The sequence below is a fragment of the Leguminivora glycinivorella genome, chromosome 19, assembly GCF_023078275.1.
Source record: "Leguminivora glycinivorella isolate SPB_JAAS2020 chromosome 19, LegGlyc_1.1, whole genome shotgun sequence".
NCBI classification, from domain to species: domain Eukaryota; kingdom Metazoa; phylum Arthropoda; class Insecta; order Lepidoptera; family Tortricidae; genus Leguminivora; species Leguminivora glycinivorella.
Genome location: NC_062989.1, coordinates 16424300 through 16448243, shown reverse-complemented (window position 1 = coordinate 16448243; position 23944 = coordinate 16424300). Strand labels below are relative to the sequence as shown.

The 23944-nt window shown below is 37.6% G+C and overlaps 1 protein-coding gene across 4 annotated transcripts in view; it reads left to right on the top strand.

Annotated features, from left to right (window-relative positions):
- Window positions 1-2726: 2726 nt before the first annotated feature.
- The window catches only part of LOC125236331 (two pore calcium channel protein 1-like), a 31448-nt gene continuing 10230 nt past the window's right edge, over window positions 2727-23944 (top strand). The window contains exons 1-12 of one of the 4 annotated variants that reach the window (XM_048143088.1): window positions 6911-7005; window positions 8036-8058; window positions 15245-15378; window positions 16161-16325; window positions 16774-16899; window positions 18065-18245; window positions 18696-18828; window positions 19960-20059; window positions 20807-20987; window positions 21616-21704; window positions 22696-22819; window positions 23359-23499. In XM_048143088.1, coding sequence (XP_047999045.1) covers window positions 6959-7005; window positions 8036-8058; window positions 15245-15378; window positions 16161-16325; window positions 16774-16899; window positions 18065-18245; window positions 18696-18828; window positions 19960-20059; window positions 20807-20987; window positions 21616-21704; window positions 22696-22819; window positions 23359-23499 — 1444 coding nt within the window. In that variant the 5' untranslated portion in view covers window positions 6911-6958. Of the gene's footprint in view, window positions 2830-5959; window positions 6053-6910; window positions 7006-8035; window positions 8059-13140; window positions 13275-15244; window positions 15379-16160; window positions 16326-16773; window positions 16900-18064; window positions 18246-18695; window positions 18829-19959; window positions 20060-20806; window positions 20988-21615; window positions 21705-22695; window positions 22820-23358; window positions 23500-23944 lie in introns of those variants that run through there. The other 3 variants (XM_048143085.1, XM_048143087.1, XM_048143086.1) reach the window with 3 other exon arrangements.

The following is a 23944-nucleotide window of genomic DNA, read 5'->3' as shown; positions in this document are numbered from 1 at the left end:
GTTCTTTCTGTCCACTGTAAGGGGCTCTATTCGGTTTTCATCGATTTTTGACAAGTTTTGTGTTGCATTGGTTCTCTTATTTAAGTATCGCCGAAAGTTGTATGGCCGAATATCACTTTCCAACTTACGTTTCGCGCAATTTTATTCCGCCGAATGTTCATTTCCCAACTTATTGTTTTATTTGCCAAGCTCACATTTACTAACTCAACATTTGGCCTTTTTTAAAAAAGCAAACTTTCATGTTGTCGAATGTTTTACTTAGCGTAATACATATATAACTAGTTGTTTATTGTATGTAATGTACCAAATGTTTTATCGAACACCAACAATATATATGGCGTATTTCGAAAAATATGCAATATTGAGTCTAAATTTATTGACAGGTATGCAATTTTTACTTACGTACCTATTAATATTCTTTTAGTTTCAATAGTTACCTACTTACTTTTTTACAAGACCCATATTTAAAAAAATACCCATATTATAAGTACTTATATTTTTTATGAAATTTGACATTGTTTTAAAAACATTTTTACTTCAATGAAATCTAGACTTTTATAAAAATGCAAAAGCGATTTTAAGTTTAAACTAATTCAGGCAAAAATTTTGACCAAAGAACCAGTTTCGGTCCTAAAATAGTTCAACTTTGATGCTAAATATCACAGAATCAATGAGCTGTGAAGTAGGTACCTAATTATGGGATGCTAGTTTGTTTAAAGACGATTCTGTTAATATGATATGCTTTAGAAACTGTCGTAATATTCATAATACCAATGGATTCAAATCGAAGCTTATCGGAGTAGAGAATCCCCTTAAGAAATATCGTTATTTAATATATCATGTAAAAAATACAAATGTTTGCATACAACGGTGTCTTTATACGTAACTGCAATATTTGCAGGTCAGAACGAAGTAATGAAATGGACATTGAAGGTTAAATATGAATAAAAGCGCGAGCGGAGCGAGCGCGAAATTTTTTTCATTATCCTGGCGGTTTGACCCTAGTGTAAATTCGCCACTGGCATGGACCCCAAAAATATAGTACTTTTGCGTACTATATATGCTTCATACAGAATATAGTACGCTGGGCCAAAATATAGTACAGTACTATATTATATAGTACGGTTGGCAACCCTATGTCAAAGTGACAGTCAGCAATGTCAGATTCCAAATTGGTTATTAATTTTGGAATCAGCACCCCCTAAAACCTATTTTACGACACCCATGACGACTTTTGTGTCAAAGTGACAGTCAGCAATGTCAGATTCCACATTGTTCATTAATTTTGGAATCAGCACTCCCTAAAACCTATTTTACGACACCCATGACGACTTTTGTGTCAAAGTGACAGTCAGCAATGTCAGATTCCACATTGGTCATTAATTTTGTAATCAGCACCCCCTAAAACCTATTTTACGACACCCCTGACGACTTTTGTGTCAAAGTGACAGTCAGCAATGTCAGATTCCACATTGTTCATTAATTTTGGAATCAGCACTCCCTAAAACCTATTTTACGACACTCATGACGACTTTTGTGTCAAAGTGACAGTCAGCAATGTCAGATTCCAAATTGGTCATTAATTTTGGAATCAGCACCCCTAAAACCTATTTTACGACACCCATGACGACTTTTGTGTCAAAGTGACAGTCAGCAATGTCAGATTCCACATTGTTCATTAATTTTGGAATCAGCACTCCCTAAAACCTATTTTACGACACCCATGACGACTTTTGTGTCAAAGTGACAGTCAGCAATGTCAGATTCCACATTGGTCATTCATTTTGGAATCAGCACCCCCTAAAACCTATTTTACGACACCCATGACGACTTTTGTGTCAAAGTGACAGTCAGCAATGTCAGATTCCAAATTGGTCATTAATTTTGGAATCAGCACCCCCTAAAACCTATTTTACGACACCCATGATGACTTTTGTGTCAAAGTGACAGTCAGCAATCTGAGGTACTACATATTTGTAATCTGAAAGTAATCAAGTCAATAATTTCAGTTATTTTGAATCGACTATGATTCCGAATTATTGGTAATAGTAATTATTGTATAGATGATTAGTGATTCCTTTATATGTAATGGTAATTTACCGTTTCACTTGATTACATTACAAGTAATCTGACACCCAGTAGTGGATTACAAAGTAAAATCAAGTAATCGTGTAATCCGGAATCGATTACGATTTGCCCATCTCTGCGGCGCTGCTGCAAGTTTTGAGACAGAAGTATATGCTAGAAAGAGATGCAGATATTTGCCACTCACTCTTACCTATAGTTGCGTCTCAAAACTTGCAGCAATAACTTGCTGGTCTAAACTCAGCTTAACGAGAACAACACACGGGCGCGCCATCTGTCCCAGCTGTGGTGCTTTACTTAGGCCACACGCTATAACCATACCGAGCGCATCGATCAGTCGCTTAGTTCCAACGCGCGCCAATAGATGGCGCAAAAACTATATTGCGAAACGGGACAATGACGTCATCTTTTTCGTGCATGCTGCCCGTAGTAACGAGTTATTAGACGTTATCACGTCAAAAGATTAAGAAAAATTGCAGAAAAACATTTTTTGTATTTAAACCATAAAATTTATAAGAAATCTAGTTTTACATAATTTACAAATACCATAAGCATTAAAATTTTATTAATTTTGATTTTACTGGCAACTCTACTTGAAACGTCAAATTATTTGAAATTAAAAAAATAATTAGTGATGAAAAATGGCTTCTCTGAGGAGCCCGTCTTCGCCGTCCGACGGCTATAAAAGGTTCAGTGACGATTTCGCAAACACCAGCATCAACAATTACGGCTCGAACGTCACAAGTAAACCAGAAGCTATGATTTTACTATGCACTGTAGCCGCATAACCCGTGTACGCTTTCCTTGTACTTACAATACATATTGTTATGCATATTAACATTTGTTTTAATTTTCTACGCTAATTATTTGCCTTAACTCATAGACTTCCTACTGTACCGCTACCCTTTCCGATCGATCAAGTGTTCCTGTAATACCTTAAAAGGATAATGACGTAAAACTATGAGTCATAGCCGTCTAAACACTAACTTATGTATATTATAAACAATGCACATTAGTTGACCCAAATTCTTTTTTGCGGCATTTAGTTTCTTAAAGAATCCTTCGCTAAGCTCTCGCATGGCTGTAGTCGCTTTTTGCATGCTCACGAACGTAATAAACGTAGTAAACATGTAGTGAAATACAATTTTAATTGATAAGTAAATGTATTACCTTGTAAGTATTACAATAGGGGCAGCAAACGGTAGTTAATGCCCCGATTACGCGTGTATCAGTCGACCTCTAATATTATATCCAGTTAGATCTCACCTAGACTGCTTAGTCCCTTTGATCCAAACCAAATCAGAGAAGTTTTATATGAATAAACTAGGTACAGATGTAGTGCGAAAATTGTTTCCTTCGTATTTTTCCGGAAACGTTCGTATTTTTCAGTCTATGTCAGTACATCCAAATACTATATACTATAATACGTGCAGCTTCTGACGTTTCCCATACAATTGAGCGGCAACAATTTTACTAGCGCCATCTAGCGGTTCGAGTTGATCAAAGTAGTTGTTCAAACTTTTATTTGAGTAAATTAAAATAGAAAATGCTATTACTTGATCTACTTTAACATTTTTAGACGGAATAAAACAAAAACATAAGAATTTGTAATTTTTTTAATTTTATGCTGTATGAAACTAAACTATTTTGATCAACTCATGCCGCTAGGAGCGCTAGTGTGCCTGTTGCCAACTTTGGCACCGAGCTGCACGTATTAGCTCGTAGAGTTTACATAGTATTTGGTACATCTTGTACTGAGACTGACTGATATACATCTGTAGCACATATGTATTCCTTGATTTGGTTCCTAGTGATTTTAAGTTAGTAAAATAAAAAGGAATCACGTTTTACAATAATACTGCAGGAATAGGCAATAATATTAAAACCACAATTTAGTGCAAAACATATTTGACTCAGACATAATGCTTCTGTTAACACACCATGTTACACATGATCACCAAACCTAAGTTACATCGACAGAAATAAATATCTTTACATTTGAACATATTTATCTTATATGTGACTGTAATGAATGTAACTGCATTGAAAATCAGGCCGTCCCTATCACACTGTTTGTAAGTGCGATAGGGATGGCCAGATGTTTTATATTTTATCAATCAACCTTGCTTATAAGTCATGGATCATGGATTATCCCGTTTCATTGACAAAACGCAAACTCATTAAGTCATTAGTACAACCATAACTATTAGGTTAGCTTGACATTTAAGAATTGGGGTCAAGTTTTTTAATGCCAAATATATGCTTAACTAATATAATAATCTAATCACTAAACTAAATAAGTTTTTTTTTTTCTAGTGATTGGAACCTCCTTTTAAGCTTTATTATAGCTTGTGCCAGGAGGTACCGCTCTTCCATTTCTGAAGATTGTTACCAAATATTGTGCTACTAAAGTATTTAAATGTAACCTCTTAAACAATGTTTCTAAACTATGAAATTTAAAACTAGGTACTTACCCGTCTTACTTAGGTAGTCACCCGTTGACCACGAACGCTGTAAAGAGTTCGAAACGTCGGGATGTATTTTAAATTCATTATACGCGATTTAATCCGTTTCCATAGTTTTATTTCATAGGTACTTAGAATTACTTTTTTATCAAACATATTTATAGAATCATTAGATCTGTTGTCCTGCAGTATATTAAGTACTACTGTCCTACTCCTTTATCTCTGTGACATTCCCAAACAAAATGCACCATGACACTTAGTCATTTTCACATTATCCGATCCAATATTGGATGTAGGACCATGCATTTAAGCTGACATTTTTTTTCCTTCGAACTCCTTCCGACATCCAATATCGGGTAATGTGAAAATGCACTTTCTATTAAGAATTTAAGACACTGACAGGTTACTCATAAAAAATTATAAGCAAATTACGAATTTTAAGTGACACGTACCTTTGGCTTAAGAACGCCACACTCTTATCAGCCTTATCAGAGGCAGCTGACATCTGTTATCTGACAGGTGTACAGCACCTTTGGTTCTGTTTGAAATCATTGTCTAAACTTAAGAAAATGTTTGGTTTTATAAGTTTCGTGTAAATATTTGTACACATCATTCAAAATTATAAAGGAAATAGGATTTGTCTAAAGTTTAAATTTTAAACAAAATGGGTCAATAGTTGTTGTGTTTTGATTTCAATTATTTCCCTAGGCTGTAGGTAGATATATTTTAATTATTTTGCCTTATTTGGAATGCTAACCTTTGCCTTACCTTGCTAGACTTTGGACCTCAAAGATGTCTATAAACAATCGGTCATGTAATATCTAACCAGTATTATAAGTATAACGATTTTTCGATTACGTAAAATTTACTTAATTAAATAGATTAGATTTTAAAAGTTCGTTATATCAATTAATTGGTTAAATTGAAAAAAACTGGGCAATTGAATGAGGTCATCTCATCGCAATGTTTGTTCTAGTCAGTAAACATTGTAAAATGTCTACCCTAGATTAGACTAACCTTATGGCTTTGAGTCGACGTGCGTCAGTTTCCTTAGAATCAAATTACATTATGTATCATTCAATCATTTATATTAAACATGTAAAATCGGGTACCTCACGTGAAATTGTCGAAGATCGCTCGACATGTTTCGCTCCGTAACGAGGAGCATTTACCCGATTTTACATGTTTAATATGTCAGTGTCTCACGGTAGTTTTGTCGTGTGTCGTGTGTTTGTAGTTTGTACCCTGTAAGTGACGAATAAATAGTACGGGAGTAGAAAAAGAGGTAAATAAAATAAAATAAGTAAATGTTGTCAACCCCTGCGGTTCTTCGAGGTACCATTTTCTTCTTATTATGATTCAGAGCTTGTAGTAGACATTAAATTTAAAATGTGACGATATTCGTGAGTCAGATTATTTTTAAATAAAAGCAATGGCCAAAGTGAATTTGCCAGACCAAGTGTTTTATTACTTTAGAGACAAGTGGTACCGATTGAAATCATGTGAGTAACCTATTGTGAAAATATATGGATTCCTTAAATAGATTCAAAGGGACTTCTAACGTTGTGTCCTTAACGCTGTAGAAATATTAACGTCATCAATAATTATTGTAAACAGTCGTAAACCTTTTTTCACCACACCAACTGATAAAGGCTTTCTTTGCTATTTGAAAACAGATAGCAAAATTGCATTTTATCCACAAGAGTGCAAAGTAATTTCATACAAATTTTAACTTGATGTCTAAAGCTGGGTGTTTGAATTCACGTATAAATGATGATTTTGAATCCTAAACGTTATATAAATTGAAGTATTTTATTTATTTTGATGTTTTACAGTTCATATTTCCATAGTGTTGGTGTGGTGAAAAATTTTGTGTTTCACTCGGTGGCAAAGTTTGTTTAACCTTCGTGCCTTGAAACCCTCGCAACGCTCAAGATTCCACGTTTTGAACCACTCGCTACGCTCGCGGTTCAATATTGGAATCTTTCGCTTGCTCGGGTATCAATATTGACGTGCGTCAGTTTCCTTAGAATCAAATTACATTATGTATCATTCAATCATTTATATTAAACATGTAAAATCGGGTACCTCACGTGAAATTGTCGAAGATCGCTCGACATGTTTCGCTCCGTAACGAGGAGCATTTACCCGATTTTACATGTTTAATATGTCAGTGTCTCACGGTAGTTTTGTCGTGTGTCGTGTGTTTGTAGTTTGTACCCTGTAAGTGACGAATAAATAGTACGGGAGTAGAAAAAGAGGTAAATAAAATAAAATAAGTAAATGTTGTCAACCCCTGCGGTTCTTCGAGGTACCATTTTCTTCTTATTATGATTCAGAGCTTGTAGTAGACATTAAATTTAAAATGTGACGATATTCGTGAGTCAGATTATTTTTAAATAAAAGCAATGGCCAAAGTGAATTTGCCAGACCAAGTGTTTTATTACTTTAGAGACAATCAAATATCAAATATCAAATATTTATTTCGCTTTAAAATGTGGTACAGGAGATGTTCACATAATATATTGTAGTCACACACATTCCACCAGAAACTGGCATGCAAAATTATTATACAACCTAAATAAGAAAAAGCATGCAATGGTACTCTAAGTACTTAAATCTAAAATAAGGTCAGTCATATTTAACGTATTTACTAAAAATGTCCAAATTACAATTATATTGCTACTAAAATAACACAACTACAATTACACATTCAGCTAATTAATAAATATTTCATAGAATGTCAAGTTTGATGTCTATAATAATCAAAATATTCTTCCACCGAGTAAAAACATTGTTGAATAAGCCAGTTCTTTAGTTTGCGCTTAAATAAACTAATAGGTAAATCTTTAATGTCATCATGAAGGCGATTAAAAATGTCAATGGATTTACAATATGCATTATTGCTGTACAATTGTGTCATCCGCCCAGGACCGGCAAGCCGATTTGGGTACCTTGTAGGAAAGTTACTTATGTCTTTAAAAGTTTTGAAGAGTTCTGGATGAGTCTTGACAAATAAACAAACTTCATATATATAGATACATGGCACAGTCAGCAAATTCAGTTCTTTAAATAGCGGTCTACAAGATGCTAAAAAGTCTACGTTACAGATCGCTCTTACACACTGCTTTTGCGCTAAAAGTGCGCGTTTGACATGGCTTGAATTACCCCAGAGGATAATGCCATATCTGAGTAGTGAGCAAACATACCCATAATAAGCCTGAATAGCGGTCTGCTTGGTGCTAATCTTAACTAATTTCCAAAGGGCATAAGCAAAGGAATTAATTTTATTACATAATTTAGTAATATGCTCATCCCAGGACATTTTTTCATCCAAGCAAATACCCAAAAACATTGTCTGACTTGCTTCTGTAATCATGTGATCTGTGAAAGATACAGTCAGTTGCTTCTTTTTGGCGTTTCTGTTAATAAATTGGACATACGTGGTTTTTAAAAGATTAACTTGAAGGTTATTTCTATGCAACCAAGTGGTACCGATTGAAATCATGTGAGTAACCTATTGTGAAAATATATGGATTCCTTAAATAGATTCAAAGGGACTTCTAACGTTGTGTCCTTAACGCTGTAGAAATATTAACGTCATCAATAATTATTGTAAACAGTCGTAAACCTTTTTTCACCACACCAACTGATAAAGGCTTTCTTTGCTATTTGAAAACAGATAGCAAAATTGCATTTTATCCACAAGAGTGCAAAGTAATTTCATACAAATTTTAACTTGATGTCTAAAGCTGGGTGTTTGAATTCACGTATAAATGATGATTTTGAATCCTAAACGTTATATAAATTGAAGTATTTTATTTATTTTGATGTTTTACAGTTCATATTTCCATAGTGTTGGTGTGGTGAAAAATTTTGTGTTTCACTCGGTGGCAAAGTTTGTTTAACCTTCGTGCCTTGAAACCCTCGCAACGCTCAAGATTCCACGTTTTGAACCACTCGCTACGCTCGCGGTTCAATATTGGAATCTTTCGCTTGCTCGGGTATCAATATTGGCACGTGCGGTTAAACAACAACTTTGCCCCCTTGTAAAACAAATAACTATTTTCAATAGGTACCTGCAGAACTATTATGCGATTTGAGTGTTTTCTTGGAAAAATTTAATACATATCTAAAACTAATAGATGTTTATTTCAAATGGTATAGTCTTTGTGAATACATTTTAAGCAATTTCAATGTTCTCGTGAAATACCTATCACTAATTATACATATAAGTATCTATTTCAATAACCTAACCACAAAATTAAAATTTTGAAAAACCCCCGACCGCGACATAGTCGACCGATTTTCATGAAACATGGCTAAGAACACTCCCGAAGTCCCGACTAACTCAGCTTTCAAACAAAAAAAACTAAATCCCATTCGGTCGGTCGATCCGAACGGATGACATGAACCGATTTAGTTTTTTTTATTTGTAAGCTGATGGTAAGCGATCACTGCTGCCCATGGACACCCGAACATCAAAAGTGTTGGAGGTGCATTGCCGGCCTTTAAGATGGGTGTACGCTCTTTGTGGTTAGGTTATTCATATTTTATCGTATTAGCACAAACAGGCAGAAATTCGCGGCATTGTGCGACCTTCCAGTCACGGCTATTGTTGAAAGCGATTCGTTTCTGTCGCTATTGTAATCTAACGCAATATTAATGGGCAAAAAAACTACGGAATTTCGAGGACGGCTCTTTGACTATACTCTAAAACAAATGATGGTGAACATTTTGATATTAATGATATTCAACGCTTTTGGTTCCTGGCTGCCTAGCCAAGGTGACATAACTTACACTACGGTAGGTAACGAAACGCTTAGTGTTTCTCATATAATTACTTGAGTGGAAACATATTTCTTGACCTGCAGTATTACCTGCCTCATACATCCAAAACCAACTCATTTATATCATTGGTATGGTGTTGGTGGGGCATTCGATAGTTTATGGCATCAAGCAACCACGATCGCGGTTACAAGTAAAGGAACGAAGAATATTTGGTGGGGCAGACGGTCAAATAAAGTTCATATCAAAGACATATCGTCACTACTTTTAAAAAAACTTGTATCTTCGTCTGTCAATAAAAGAAAATTGTAGTAAGTATGTATGGAATGCATATAGACTTACTGCGTTTTAACTTTGAGAAGCAGCGTGAGATACGAGATTTTTTTAAAGTAGTGACGATATGTAACTCTGTAGAAACGGATAAAGTCTAAGAAAAAAACGTACATCAAAGCCATAGAGAAAAAGGTACGGTGACCTAGATGGCGTTACACCTTTGGGGACCGCTCGGCTAGATGGCGCTAATATTAATATTTGACATTTTAACACATATCAAGCTAAGAATATGGACCAAATTGTCAAAACAAAGGTTCAAAAGTTTTAAGCTTGTGTCAAGAGTGATTACACATGTATATGTTATGGACCAAGTGATTAATAAGGGCATTATGTATAATGCCCGGGCATTATGAATAATGCCTAGCTGTATTGGGCAAAGTGATTATTCATTGTCTAGACGCCATTTTTTATCACATTGCCCGGTCATTATGATAATGCTACGTGATCGTTGGGCAAATTGATAATAAGTTTAACAAGTTTGCATGAACGCCATTTTTTATCACATTGCCCGGTCATTGTGATACTGCTACGTAATCGTTGGGCAATTTGATAATAAGTTTAACAGGTTTTTCTGAACGCCATTTTTTATCACATTGCCCGGGCATTATGATACTGCTACGTGATTGTTGGGCAATTTGATAATAAGTTTAATAAGTATACTGGGTGTTTCCTAACAAATAATGAAATGTAAATTGCGCTTTCTTGAATAAGCATACCTTTTAACCGCCGCCCTTAAATCTCAAGGAAGGTGGTTCTCAATTCGTCTGTATTTTTTTTATGTTTGTTCCACGATATCTCCGCCGTTACTGGACCGATTTAGAATTTTTTTTTTTTATTGAATGTATATGCATACAGATTGGTCTCATTTTTATCAGAACCCAGTTCTGATGATGGATCCTGGAGAAATCGAGGGAACTCCTCAAATCTGAAAGGCATACATATAGTGATTTGTATGTTTTTAAAGGAACAGCATGCATTTACGTACGCATTCTGCAGAGCTAGTTCATCATCTAAGTTTATTAACAATTGCTTTTTGACACCTAAAGTGCTATTTTATCCCTCTCCTAGCGAGAAAGGGACACTTGGTCATACCTTCTAAACAAACTAGGCGTTTCACCATCTTTGCCATGCGTGAAAGTACACTTTTATGATAGCGCTTACCGGTAGCTCTGCCTTATGACTCTCACCCTCCCCCGACATCATCTATGTCTCACTAAGGCTCGAAGCGAGCTCTGATCTGCGGCCTATGTCGGACTTGTCGTTTAACTCTAAATCATTGATTATAAGTCCTATCTTAGCCATCCTTGACATCGAGAGGTCCTACGGCACTGCAGGCGGCTCGCGACGGTGTCCTATGTAGTTTGATATGAAACTGCATACAGTATCTTGAACAGATCGGCACGAAAGTCTGCTGAAGCTGCGCCAATCCATCTATTAGCTTTGCTACATGTTTTATTATTACTCTGCCCAACAGAGGACGGGCATTATGTATAATTCCCGGGCGAAATTGAGCTATTCGGTATGTTATTATCACTTTGCCCAACAGAGGATCGGCATTATGTATAATGCCCGGGCAAAATTCAGCTATTCGGTGTGTCTTTTGCATATCTCTGGATCGTGGACATGCGTGGACCTTTGGGAGGCATGCGTGGGGCCAAAGCCAACAGCACAGAGGCCTTTTAAGACATTTTAATATACTACCCCGAGCGCACAATATGATATGATACAACCGTAGATGGTCCCCGCCAGGTGCAAAGACTATTGCAGTGCAGCACTTTTGTGCTACGATGGGAGCTAAAGTCATGGGTTATTGTTTTATAAGTTGGATGAACTGGATAGAGGGTTATGGGAGGAAAATATCGGGCACCTGACAATAAGTCTCACAATTGTAAAAGACAGGCGGTGACTTGCCAACTCATTGAGTGGGCCCTGCAAAACAGCCGCACACACGGTGCGACAACAGAGCAACACTTAAAGAGTGGCTGAAAGGTTGTCGAGAGGTGAGACTGCGGTAGCCAGATTCCGGTGATCCGTTCAGCAGGCCGCCGATGTTATGACACTTTCCCATTTATAATATTAGTATGGATTCTCATACTGTGTAATTTTCTTTGTGTAAATAAAATGAAAAATCTCTATTCTTGGGCAAAATTCAGTTATTTGGTGTGTTATTATTACTTTGCCCAACAGAGGATGGGCACTATGTATAATGCCCGGGCAAAATTCAGCTATTCGGTATGTTATTATCACTTTGCCCAACAGAGGATGGGCATTATGTATAATGCTCGGGCAAAATTCAGCTATTCGGGTGTGGTATTATTACTTTGCCCAACAGAGGATGGGCATTATGTATAATGCCCGGGCAAAATTCAGCTGTTCGATATGTTATTATCACTTTGCCCATCAGAGGATGGGCATTATGTATAATGCCCGGGCAAAATTCAGCTATTCGATGTGTTATTATTACTTTGCCCAACAGAGGATGGGCATTATGTATAATGCCCGGGCAATTTAATTATTTGAATAGTTATTATCAAACTGCCCACTCGCAATGGGCATTATTCATAATGCCCGGGCATTATGTATAGTGCCCGATTTATCACTTGGTCCATAACAACGCTTACGCTCTTAGTGCGTTTTCACATTATCCGATCCGATATCGGATGTCGGAAGAATTTAAAAGGAAAAAAATCAAAGATGGCGTAGTTAACATACAGGATAATAGCTCTTGCCGGCGGCTTCGCTCGCGTTCAATTCGCAAATGGCGGAATACTCCATATAAATGTCCACCCCCCATTTTAGAGAAGTGGGGGGGATAGAAAGAGACAAAAAGTAGCCTATGACACTCTCCATCCCTTCAACTATCTCCACTTAAAAGATCACGTCAATTCGTTCGTCGCTCCGTTTTGCCACAGTATAATAAAGAGTACTATCGTACAGTATGGCCACTCCTGCTCCCCGCTGAAATTGCCGTCCACCCCCTCTCAGTTACCTCACAGTTACCTTCTGTCAAAAACACGAACAGTCGACCTGTCATATTTCACTCATACAAGCCACTACAAGCATAGTACGCGTTCGCCTACACGATCTTAGACTGTGTGCTAGGAACGCGCCTCTTTCATATATTTGATCGCCAGTGTCCGAGGTGTGGTTTTGCTGTGAAAGACGGACAAACAAACAGACACACACAATTTCCCATTTATAATATTAAGTATGGATCGGATATTGTGAAAACGCACTTAATTATGGCTCTAGAAATTAGAATATGTCAGATATTATGCGGCCTTTTTGTGCGATATTATTGCCGGTGACGGCACAATATTATGACGGAAACTTGTAAGTAGATATTATAAAGTAGAAGTCCGATTGCACGGTGTTGATATAATTTTATAAGTAAACATTTGCAGTGCCAAGATCATTAGATAGTGCACTTATCTCTTATTACGAGACCGGCCATGGAAGCGTGAACAGTGCTTATTATTGAATATAAATTAATTATTTATTTAATAGAGTTTAGTTAAATAATGATGAGGTTCGATCAAATTTTGTATTCGTCAAAAAATGCAGTTCCTGATACAGTGTATTCGACGTTTTCGTACTTTTTAAGTGAGTTGTTTATTGGTTTCCACTTTGATATCGATTAAAGTCAATCCATACTAATATTATAAATGGGAAAGTGTGTGTGTCTGTTTGTTTGTCCGTCTTTCACAGCTAAACGGAGCGACAAAGTGACTTGATTTTTTAAGTGGAGTTAGTTGAAATGATGGAGAGTGACATAGGCTACCTTTTGCCTCTTTCTAACCCTCCACTTCCCTAAAATAGGGGGTGGAAGTTTGTGTGGAAAATTCCGCAATTCTTGAATTTAACACGTGCGAAGCCGCGGGCAAAAGCTAGTTCTTTATATGATTTAATGTGCTACAGTCAGCAGCAATAATATGTTACTCGTCGAAGGCGGCAAAAATATATGACACGTTTTAAATATGCCTCTACCAATAACATCGTGTCAGATATTTTTGCGGAAATCATTTTGTAACATATTATTGTGGTAACTATACATACTAAGTCGGTGGCAAACTAATGGTATGAAGTCTCCGTAGCCTATAGTTGCCTGCAACTTCAGAGGTCTGTGAGCTTTGGCAGCCTTACTCACTGGCAGAAACATAACACTACGAGCTAATGTGGTTAATTTATGTGTTCTGTAGATTTTAAGTTACTGATTTCACTATTATACGATACGAGGTTACCGATCTGCGTGCTAGAGTACAGAGTTTAAACATATTTAGCAGTTTTGTAATAAGTATAAGCTTGGTATAAGTTAAGAAAAAAATTGCTTTATAAAATAGGAACGAAAATAAGACGGTAAATTTGCGGTAAATAGAACAAAGCACCCACACCCACATTCGCGAATTTCTGTTTGGCCCTATGGTTGACTGGTAGAGAATGCCTTAAGGCATTAAGTCCGCCATTTGTACTTTTTTTCCAATAGTGCAATAAAGTTTAAATAAATAAATAAAGTAATGGTGTTCCAAGCCTCAATGAAAAGTTAATAATGCGTTTTGAGTATTTACCTAATTTGTAATTAATAACCGCTGAAAATCTTGATGGCTATAGTTGATTGACTATAGTTTGAGTTATTATCCTGCGTATTTGGTATACTGTGTTCGTGCGCCGGAGCGTATCCATCGGATGCGCCTACGCACTTCACGCCACTCCGCCCACTAAACTAGATCGCTGCGATATGGATAAAGAAAACCATATTCCATTGCAAGGTAGGCTCATTAGTATAGGTGCTAATAGGCTAATTATGTAAAAATACCGTTGTATTGTCATTTAGTGTGACGATTTTGATGTACCACGGTGTGGTGTCCAAACCTCCAATCATTGGTTATTATTACAACGCCTGAAAGATCTATATTTATAATGATGGTATAAAGTTAGAGATACTTTCCTGTGTTAGATTAGATCGCTGCGATATGGTTAAAAAAAACATATTTATTTATTACACTAAAGATGTATAAGGCCCATTTTTTCAAATTTGTCCACCCCACTTGTTTTTTGGATTTGGAATTTTTTATGTGGTTTACACTCAGAATCGCGAGCCCTTTCAATCCTAATAGGAGAAAAAAAGTGTCCCATGGTTTTTTTTCCATTCCGTTACCATTTTTTCATACATTTTGTATGGCGGTAACGGAATGGAAGGTTTGAAAAATGTATGGAAATCTTGGAATTTTCTTTTTCTCCTATCAGGATGGAAAGACCTCGCGATTAGTATGAATTGCGTAAGAAATACCAATGTTACAAAAAAGTGGACAACTTGGGAAAAAAATGGCCCATAATATGTTTAGTAATTTTTACTGTGTTTTTATAAGAGACAGAAGCGACGGCAAGGTGTTTCAGCGCCGATTTCCGCAAACTTCTCTTGTCAGTCCTGCGGTAGACTATGTCGGTCTCGCATCGGTCTAATAAGGCATCAGAAAAGGTGCTCTTCGAATATTACACCATAAATCGTCTGCAACAGACGTTAAGGCCAATGATGATGACTCTGTTTCTTAAGTGCAAAATACGTTTTTTTCCAGACACTCGGACCGGCGATGGCGCCGGCGACGGCACACTCGACATGGGCAGCCGCTCCTCACTCCACACAGGGCTCCACATGTCCGAGGACGAGCATTGGGAGATGAACTACCACGAGGCCGCCATCTATTTGGAGGTACAGTCAGAATCCTGCGTTAAAAAAAATATTTTTCACCACACCAACTGGGCTTACTTTGCTATTCGAAAACAGATTTTATCCACAAGAGTGCAAAATAATTTCATACAAATTTTAACTTGATGCCTTAAGCTGGCTGGTCGAATTTACCTGTAAATGATGATTTTGAATCATAAATATTGAATAAATTGATGGTTTATAGTCTATATTTTGTTCGTGTTGGTGTGGTGAAAAATTTTGTGTTTCACTCGGTGGCAAAGTTTGTTTAACCTTTCGTGCCTTGAAACCCTCGCATCGCTCAAGGTTCCACTTTTTGGAATCTTTCGCTTGCTCGGGTATCAATATTACGTGCGGTTAAACAACTTCTTTGCCCCCTTGTAAAAGAAATAACTATTAATAATGTCCATGGTCATGCTTCGGCTCTTCGTCACATTTATTAGTCACAAGGGATGTCCCCCATCTTTAATCCGCTCCGCGACCTAATCCCTTGGAAAATAAAGTATATTCTTTACAAACACGACTGATAGCATTAAAACAATACTTTATTTATACTGGCTTTAGCAAATACCGGGTGTTTTCAAGAAACCATTGCCCACGAAACGGTTCAAACCTCTGACCTCTAGTTACAAAGTGACACTGATTGTTAAAACTGTAGAAATTGTTTTTAAACCCTCTCCTTATACCTAAATATTTACACTGTAAAAAGTTTACTATTTATTTGGCGGCTTATAATTTATTTTACTGTATAAATATAATCACCAACTAACATGTCTCGCCCCCAGGAAGGCCTCAACAATGAGAAGTTCGACTCCCACCCGTCCAGCCCTGAGGAGCTACCAGCATACCTTCGAGTCCACAACCCTTGGTACCATGGACTGGACTTGCTAGCTTCCCTGGTGTTGATACTACTAGCGTTTACGGAAGACCCTGCGGTACCAGCATTTGAGGTACAGTACATTACTTTACAGTCAAATGGCAGCGTCCCTAAAATGTCTAGAAGAAGACGTTCAGGCCTGAAGACCTGAAAGGAAAGTCTGAACAGAAGTTTGACTCCCACCCATCCCTGAAGAGTTACCGGTATACCTTCAAGTCCACAACCCTTGGTACCATGGCTAGGACTTGATATTGCTAGCGTTCACGGAAGACCCTACTGTACCGGCTTCTGAGGTATCTAAATTTCCACATCATTCCACTTTGACGTTCATTGTAATATGCCTACTTGTAAAATAAATTATCTTTATCTGTAGCGCTTTTGAATGAATCAGACAAATCCAATCAGGATTACATGTTTAAACTTATTTCCCAATTTTGCTGCTATTCTACCCGGCAGCACCACATTTTTTATAGAAACTGCATTTAAAGGTAAAATATAACAGTTAATAATGTCTTTTGCAGTTACCAGTATGGGCCCACGGCACGATAGAACTGTTGGCACTGATGGTGATTGGTGTGGAACTTCACCTGAAGCTAAAATGGATCGGATGGAGCACCATCCTGAAACATAAGAGGACCATGATTAAGGTAACCTTTGACACTACTTTCATTCCCCTTTCTTTGTTAGTTACCGGGAAGAAAGTCAACTACGTGAACAAATGTACTTAATCAATATCGAATACACATGTACATATTTATTTTTAGTGATGCTTACGTGAATTTATTCAATAACAATATTACATAGTATTATCTTAAAATAAAACTAAACTCATGAAATAAAACTATGGAAACGGATTAAATCGCGTATAATTAATTTAAAATACATCCCGACGTTTCGAACTCTTTACAGCGTTCGTGGTCAACGGGTGACTGAGGAAAAATTACAATGTGCAAAAGCTACCCACATACAAGAAATATTAACGAACCATGACCACAAACTATTAAATCTAAAATTATTCTGAAATTAAACTTAAAAAGATATAAAAATTAAACTAAATAAATCTAAAATTAAACTAAAACTAAATCTAAAAACGGCCCCTGTGACATAGTACCGAAGACGCTGGCAGCATTTCTTCGCTGGATTGTCAAGCTAATACGCTGAGCGAGGAAGCTGCCAGCTCTTCGGTCTATTTATTTATTTGAAACAATATTTCGAGCTGTAGTCAGCCTAGTCGCACTTTTACCGACGCCTATCAACGGCATTTACCATTTAGTTTAGACAAAATTGGACGCGTAGACAAGTCGTTCGTTGTTCACTCTCCATAGCCTAGCGTATAAATAGTATAGATTAGCGGCCAATCGTTCAGGTAGCCAAGTAGTGTAAAAATCGAGAGATACTTTAATAGGTACATTGTTGAGTTTTGCTGTGATTTTACCAATGTTTGTAACACTGTTAACTTTAGATACTTTAGTAAGTGTTAGTACAAACAAAGACATAACTCCGTGTAGACAGATAGTCTAAGAAAAAAACGTACCTCGGTACCATACAGAAAAAGGTACGGTGGTCTAGATGGCATTACACCTTTGGGGTACGCTCAGCTAGATGGCGCTAATATTAATATTTGACATTTTAACACATATCAAGCTAACGATATGAGCCAAATTGTCAAAACTGAGGTTCAAAAGTTTTAAGCTTGTAGAGATGGCAGTCTATGTACTGTGATTACACATTTTACTTTGACAGTAACTCTCTATATTACTCGATCCTTTTTGGTACAAATTATTCTTTATTACAAACTGCTTTCTTTTCCAGGGTGTAACTCTTCTAATAATGGTGCTAGAAGCAGTAGTAGTACTCTGCAGACAATCTTCTCACTTCCGAGTGACGAGAGCGCTTCGTCCCATCTTTCTAGTTGACACGAGACATTGTGGAGGCGTTCGAAGGTTTATAAGACAGATCTTACAGAGCTTGCCGCCTATTTTAGATATGTTAGGTGAGTTAATTTCGTAAAACCGGCCAAGAGCGTGTCGGGTCACGCTCAGTGTAGGGTTCCGTAGTTTTCCGTATTTTCCACTTTTTATTTTACCAATTTGTCGGCGTGATTGATATACATAATTGGTACCAAATTTCAGCTTTCTAGTGCTAACGGTTACTGATATTATCCGCGGACGGACGGACAGACAGACATGGCGAAACTATAAGGGTTCCTAGTTAACTACAGAACCCTAATTAAGCAAAAACTAGATATTAAAAACCTCACATTGTCCGATTCTATACAAGAAAAGACTTTTAATGAAAACAACTGTTGTAAAATGCTCTATGGCATCAAGTCATTTTATATCAAATGAAATCGCTTTAATTATTTAAATATTAAATATAAATAAACGAATATTAAATGAATTATTAATTCAGTAATACTAATTCATATTCTTAATTTACACAGGGCTCCTAATGTTCTTCGTAGCTACGTACTCACTTCTGGGCTACTACCTGTTCTCGGAACATCTTGACAACGGTCACTTTTCGACCATCAGTGATTCCTTCGTCAGTATGTTTGTGTTGCTCACCACCGCCAAGTGAGTAAAATTATATATATACCATAATGATATAGTTGTCTTTCTAAATTTGTTACAAACTTGTAACGACACAAACTCGCACTGTACTGCGTTAAACACCACCCTATTAACCCTATATATTATGTTATCAAACCAACCCTAACTTTTATAGTCTTGTGCCTTCTGTATCGAACACTACCCTAGTATTTGTTATGTTGTGGTTTCTGCGGCATATACTACCCTTAATTAGGCATTTTCGCGAGAACAATCACCAAAAATATTTTTTCTAAGGTAGGTAAATTTTATGTTTTTCCTACTCAGAATCACGAGCCCGTTCGATCCAGGGCAAAAAATCCCAAAATTTTCTATTATTTTGCATACTTTCCACTTTGTAACCGCTTGGCATGGAGAAATTATGAATGAATTCATTGATAAATTCGCCATGCACTTTTGCAGCCGATAGTACGTAGTGTTTGAAAAATGATAACGAAGTGGAAAAATGAAATTTGGGACGCTTTTTTTATACCTAGTAGGATCGAAAGGGCTCGTGATTCTAAGTAGGAGAAACATTAAATTGATCTATTTTGAAAAAAAAAAAGGTTTTGAATCTTTTTTCGCGAAAATGCCCAATTTTGTCTCATCTTGTGCTTTGTGCATCGGATACTACCCTAACTTTTGTAATCTTGTGTCTTTTGCATCGAACACTACCCTAACTTTTGTAATCTTGTGTCTTTTGCATCGAACACTACCCTAACTTTTGTAATCTTGTGTCTTTTGCATCGAACACTACCCTAACTTTTGTAATCTTGTGTCTTTTGCATCAAACACTACCCTAACTTTTGTAATCTTGTGTCTTTTGCATCGAACACTACCTTGTGTCTAACTTTTTTGTAATCTTGTGTCTTTTGCATCGAACACTACCCTAACTTTTGTAATCTTGTGTCTTTTGCATCAAACACTACCCTAACTTTGGTAATCTTGTGTCTTTTGCATCAAACACTACCCTAACTTTGGTAATCTTGTGTCTTTTGCATCAAACACTACCCTAACTTTTGTAATCTTGTGTATTTTGCATCGAACACTACCCTAACTATTGTTATCTTGAGCCATTCGCATCGAACACTACACTATATTTTCTTACCTTGTGTCCAGTTTCCCGGACGTGATGATGCCGTCCTACGCCAAGTCCAAGTGGTACGCGGTGTTCTTCATCCTTTACATCATCACAGTGCTCTACGTGCTTATGAATTTGGTGAGTTGAGAATATATTCGAATTTACAAACACGCATTACAAAATGGCATGACTCGGTCACACCTTGGTCACTGGCGATCAAATATATGAGAGTCGCGTTCCTACTAAGCTCGTTAGGTGAACGCGTTATGCTTGTATGACTGTTCGCGTTTTTGACAGGCGGTAACTGTGAGGTAACCGGGAGGGGGTGTGCGGCTTTCAGCGGGGAGCGGGAGTGGCCATACTGTATAGTACTCTTTATTATACTGTGACTCGGTTGAGAAGTGTACTGCAGCTCTATTTTCACCGAATATTATAACCTGGGAATATTAATTAATTTTACTAACATTGTAACGTTGCGAGTTACATTTTTAACGTGTTTTAAAACTATTTTTGTTTGCCACGACACGCGACATCAGGTGTTTAGTGTCGGTACTGATACATCCGCCACTTAACGCTTTATCTGTCGACGACCGGTCTGGCGCAGTCGGTAGTGACCCTGCCTGCTACGCCGCGGTCCCGGGTTCGAATCCCGGTAAGGGCATTTATTTGTGTGATGAGCACAGATATTTGTTCCTGAGTCATGGATGTTTTCTATGTATATAAGTATTTATATATATATATATATCGTTGTCTGAGTACCCACAACAGAAGCCTTCTTGAGCTTACCGTGGGGCTCAGTCAATCTGTGTAAGAATGTCCTATAATATTTATCTATTTATGGACGGTCAAATAACCTCAATAAGTAAAAACATTACAATATTTCAGATGTTAGCCGTAGTCTACGAAACCTTCACCCGCATAGAGCGCGAGAAATGTCGCGCGTTGTTACTGCACCGTCGCCGCGCCGCGCGACACGCCTTCAGATTGCTTGTGTCGCGCCGCGCCCCCGACGCAGTGAGGTTGCGACACTTCGCTGGACTTATGAGACATTACGCACCACACTACAGTAAGAACAGTTTTTTGTACTTCTTAAATACAACAACTATATAGCAGTGTAGTTCATTAAGATGGCAGAAAAGGTGTTGTTTCTTCTTTCTTTATTTAGTACGATCAAAGAGGATCGAGTATTATAGAGAGTTACTGTCGAAGTAAAATGTGTAATCACAGTGCATAGACTGCCATCTCATACTGTCATACTGTGTAATTTTCTTTTCTTTGTGTAAATCTCTTGACACAGGCTTACAACTTTTGAACCTCAGTTTTGACAATTTGGCCCATACTTAGTTTGATTTGTTTTAAAATGTCCAATATTAATATTAGCGCCATCTAGCTGAGCGTACCCCAAAAGTGTAATGCCATCTAGGCCACCGTACCTTTTTCTGTATGGTACTGAGGTACGTTTTTTTCATAGACTTTATCTGTCTTTACGGAGTTATATATGTCTTTGGTATGATGGTGAGTTAATACACATTAGAAGCGAACAAATCTAAAAATGTGACGTGCACCGCATTATGCTAAGGTAATGTCTAATCTAATACTTCGTACAACGCTACAGGTCTCTTTTTAAAGTAAATGTGTCTTTCTATCGCAGTAGGGTCCTTATGCTTTAAGTAACGTCTAATGTTTGTTTACAGGTGGGCTGGATGTGTACCTAATGTTTAAGCAACTCAATCAGTCTGGTACGGGCGGGCTGTCCCGCTCAGAGTTTGCGAATCTGTATGAGGTAAAATAACAGTTACATAGACGACCTAATATAAATATGTACTGAAACAGTCTTTTTCTACTCGTCGACTTTAATCTGTCAATTAGAACACCACAGACTAAACTATAAGTGCTGACTTTATATAATCTTTAACACTTAGTCAACTATAATATTTCATTACAGTTCACTTTTAGTTAACTGTAATAATTTCAAAAATAGAACTTCATACAAGTTCTTTACTAATTTGCGATACCTGGCAAATTTTTGTGCATCTGAAACACGTTTTTTTTATCTATTGCGTTATCGACCAATCAGAGACGGTTATTATAAACAATTGGTTGCCAGGTAATTCGATGTTGATACAACGGCGAACGACGCTATTAACATTAATTTTAACTTGAGTGATAATATTTTTCGTCCTTTGATGATAAAGATGATGACTCATAGAAAAAGTATTGTATACAATAGTGATATAATTAAGCTTTTCACTCTCGTACCGTACTATTAGGCCACTCAGCAAGCTTCGTGGCCTAAACATGGTACTCGACTGAAAAGCTTTGTATTATATCACGATTGTATAAAATACTATTGATTGACCATATCGTCAGCGACTACTCTTGTTGACTTGTCCGGAAATTTACTAGTTTTTATCAAGATTATAAACTGGGAGAAGCTTGCGGAGAAGCGAACGGAATGGCGAAAGTGCGTTGGAGATGGTCGCAAGTTCGTCGATGAGACCTGGTTTGCGGCACTTGCTGACAAAAGGGAAAGAAGACACCATAGCGAAACGTCGCAGTCGGTTGCAAGCTTCCCTTGTCAGCTATGTGGCAAAATGTGTCGCTCTCGCATAGGTCTCTTTAGTCATCAAAAGCGATGTCTCTCGGACATTGCACCATAAATCGTCTGAAATAGACGCTAAGGCCAGTAGTAGTATGTAAAAACCACTAGGTCAACCGTTAAAAAATGTGACTGCTTATAGTGTGCAGTACTATAACGTCTTTATTTGCGGCAGGTATTCGCGTTGCGGTGGGCACCGCAGACTGCACGTGCACCGTGGTACGCGGAATCTTGGCTAGAACCGTGCGCACGCGCTGCTAGCCAACTCGTCCACAAGCCTTACTTTGAATACATCATCTGTGAGTATCATAACTAGAGCACAGTATAATAAAGAGTACTATCGTAGTTTGGCCACTCCCGCTCCCCGCTGAAAGTGCCGCCCACCCCCTCTCGGTTACCTCACAGTTACCGCCTGTCAAAATTTTACTGATACAAGCATAGTACGCGTTCACCTACACGAGCTTAGACTGTGTGCTAGGAACGCGCCTCTTTCATATATTTGATCGCCGGTGTCCGAGTTGTGACGAGTTCCTAAGCGAAAAAGATTGCTTGACAAAATTGACGGAATATTTGTAAAATTATACGAAGGACTTACGTCGTGGTTTGTGTGGGCGACGGTCGCGCAACCGTCGCGTCGCGTCGCTTCGCCTATCATCCGGTTCATCGATGTCACTCGCTTCCATAGAGATCAAATGATTTCGTCGCGTCGCCGTCGCGCGCCCGTCGTCCACTCCAACCACGGTGTAATTTTGAGACACTGATGGGTTTTATTATGTTATTTGTTTACGAGGCTTTATTTGACAATTATTATACGTACGTATATTATTTATATTTTCAGACGCGCTAATAGTAGGCAACGGCGTGGCGATGGTACTACGGGTGTTGGAGGCCGGGGCGGGCACCGACCCCAACTTGCCAGGGTTACAACACAGCGCGAGGTTACTGTGCGCCTCCTGGGATACATGGCTTTTCCTTTCACGTAAGTACTGATTCAGTTGTGAATACTGTACCATTACTTAAATACACCCCCCCCCCCGTTCCCCGTGTAGTGACGGGTTAAGAATTTCACCACCCCCTTTCTTCCCGTGGATTTCCTAGAAGTCTACTGTGGGATATTGGTTCAATTGTGGCGTAGGCGAGAGGATGTCAACCTGTCACTGCAATGTCACAATTTGGGTTTCTTTCAACCCCTTTTTGCCAAGAGTGGCACTGAAACTTAGTAGTTCATGTGCTCTGCCTACCCCTTTATGGGAGACAGGCGTGATTATATGTATGTATGTACTTAAATACAACCGGCCATTAGCTCAGAAAAATAAGTTTGTTAGAAAACCTATCGACAAAAGACAATTGAATAAAAAAAATGATTATTTAATATTGTTTATTTCGAGCTTCGTAACCAAACTCATAATCTAAAATATTGTATT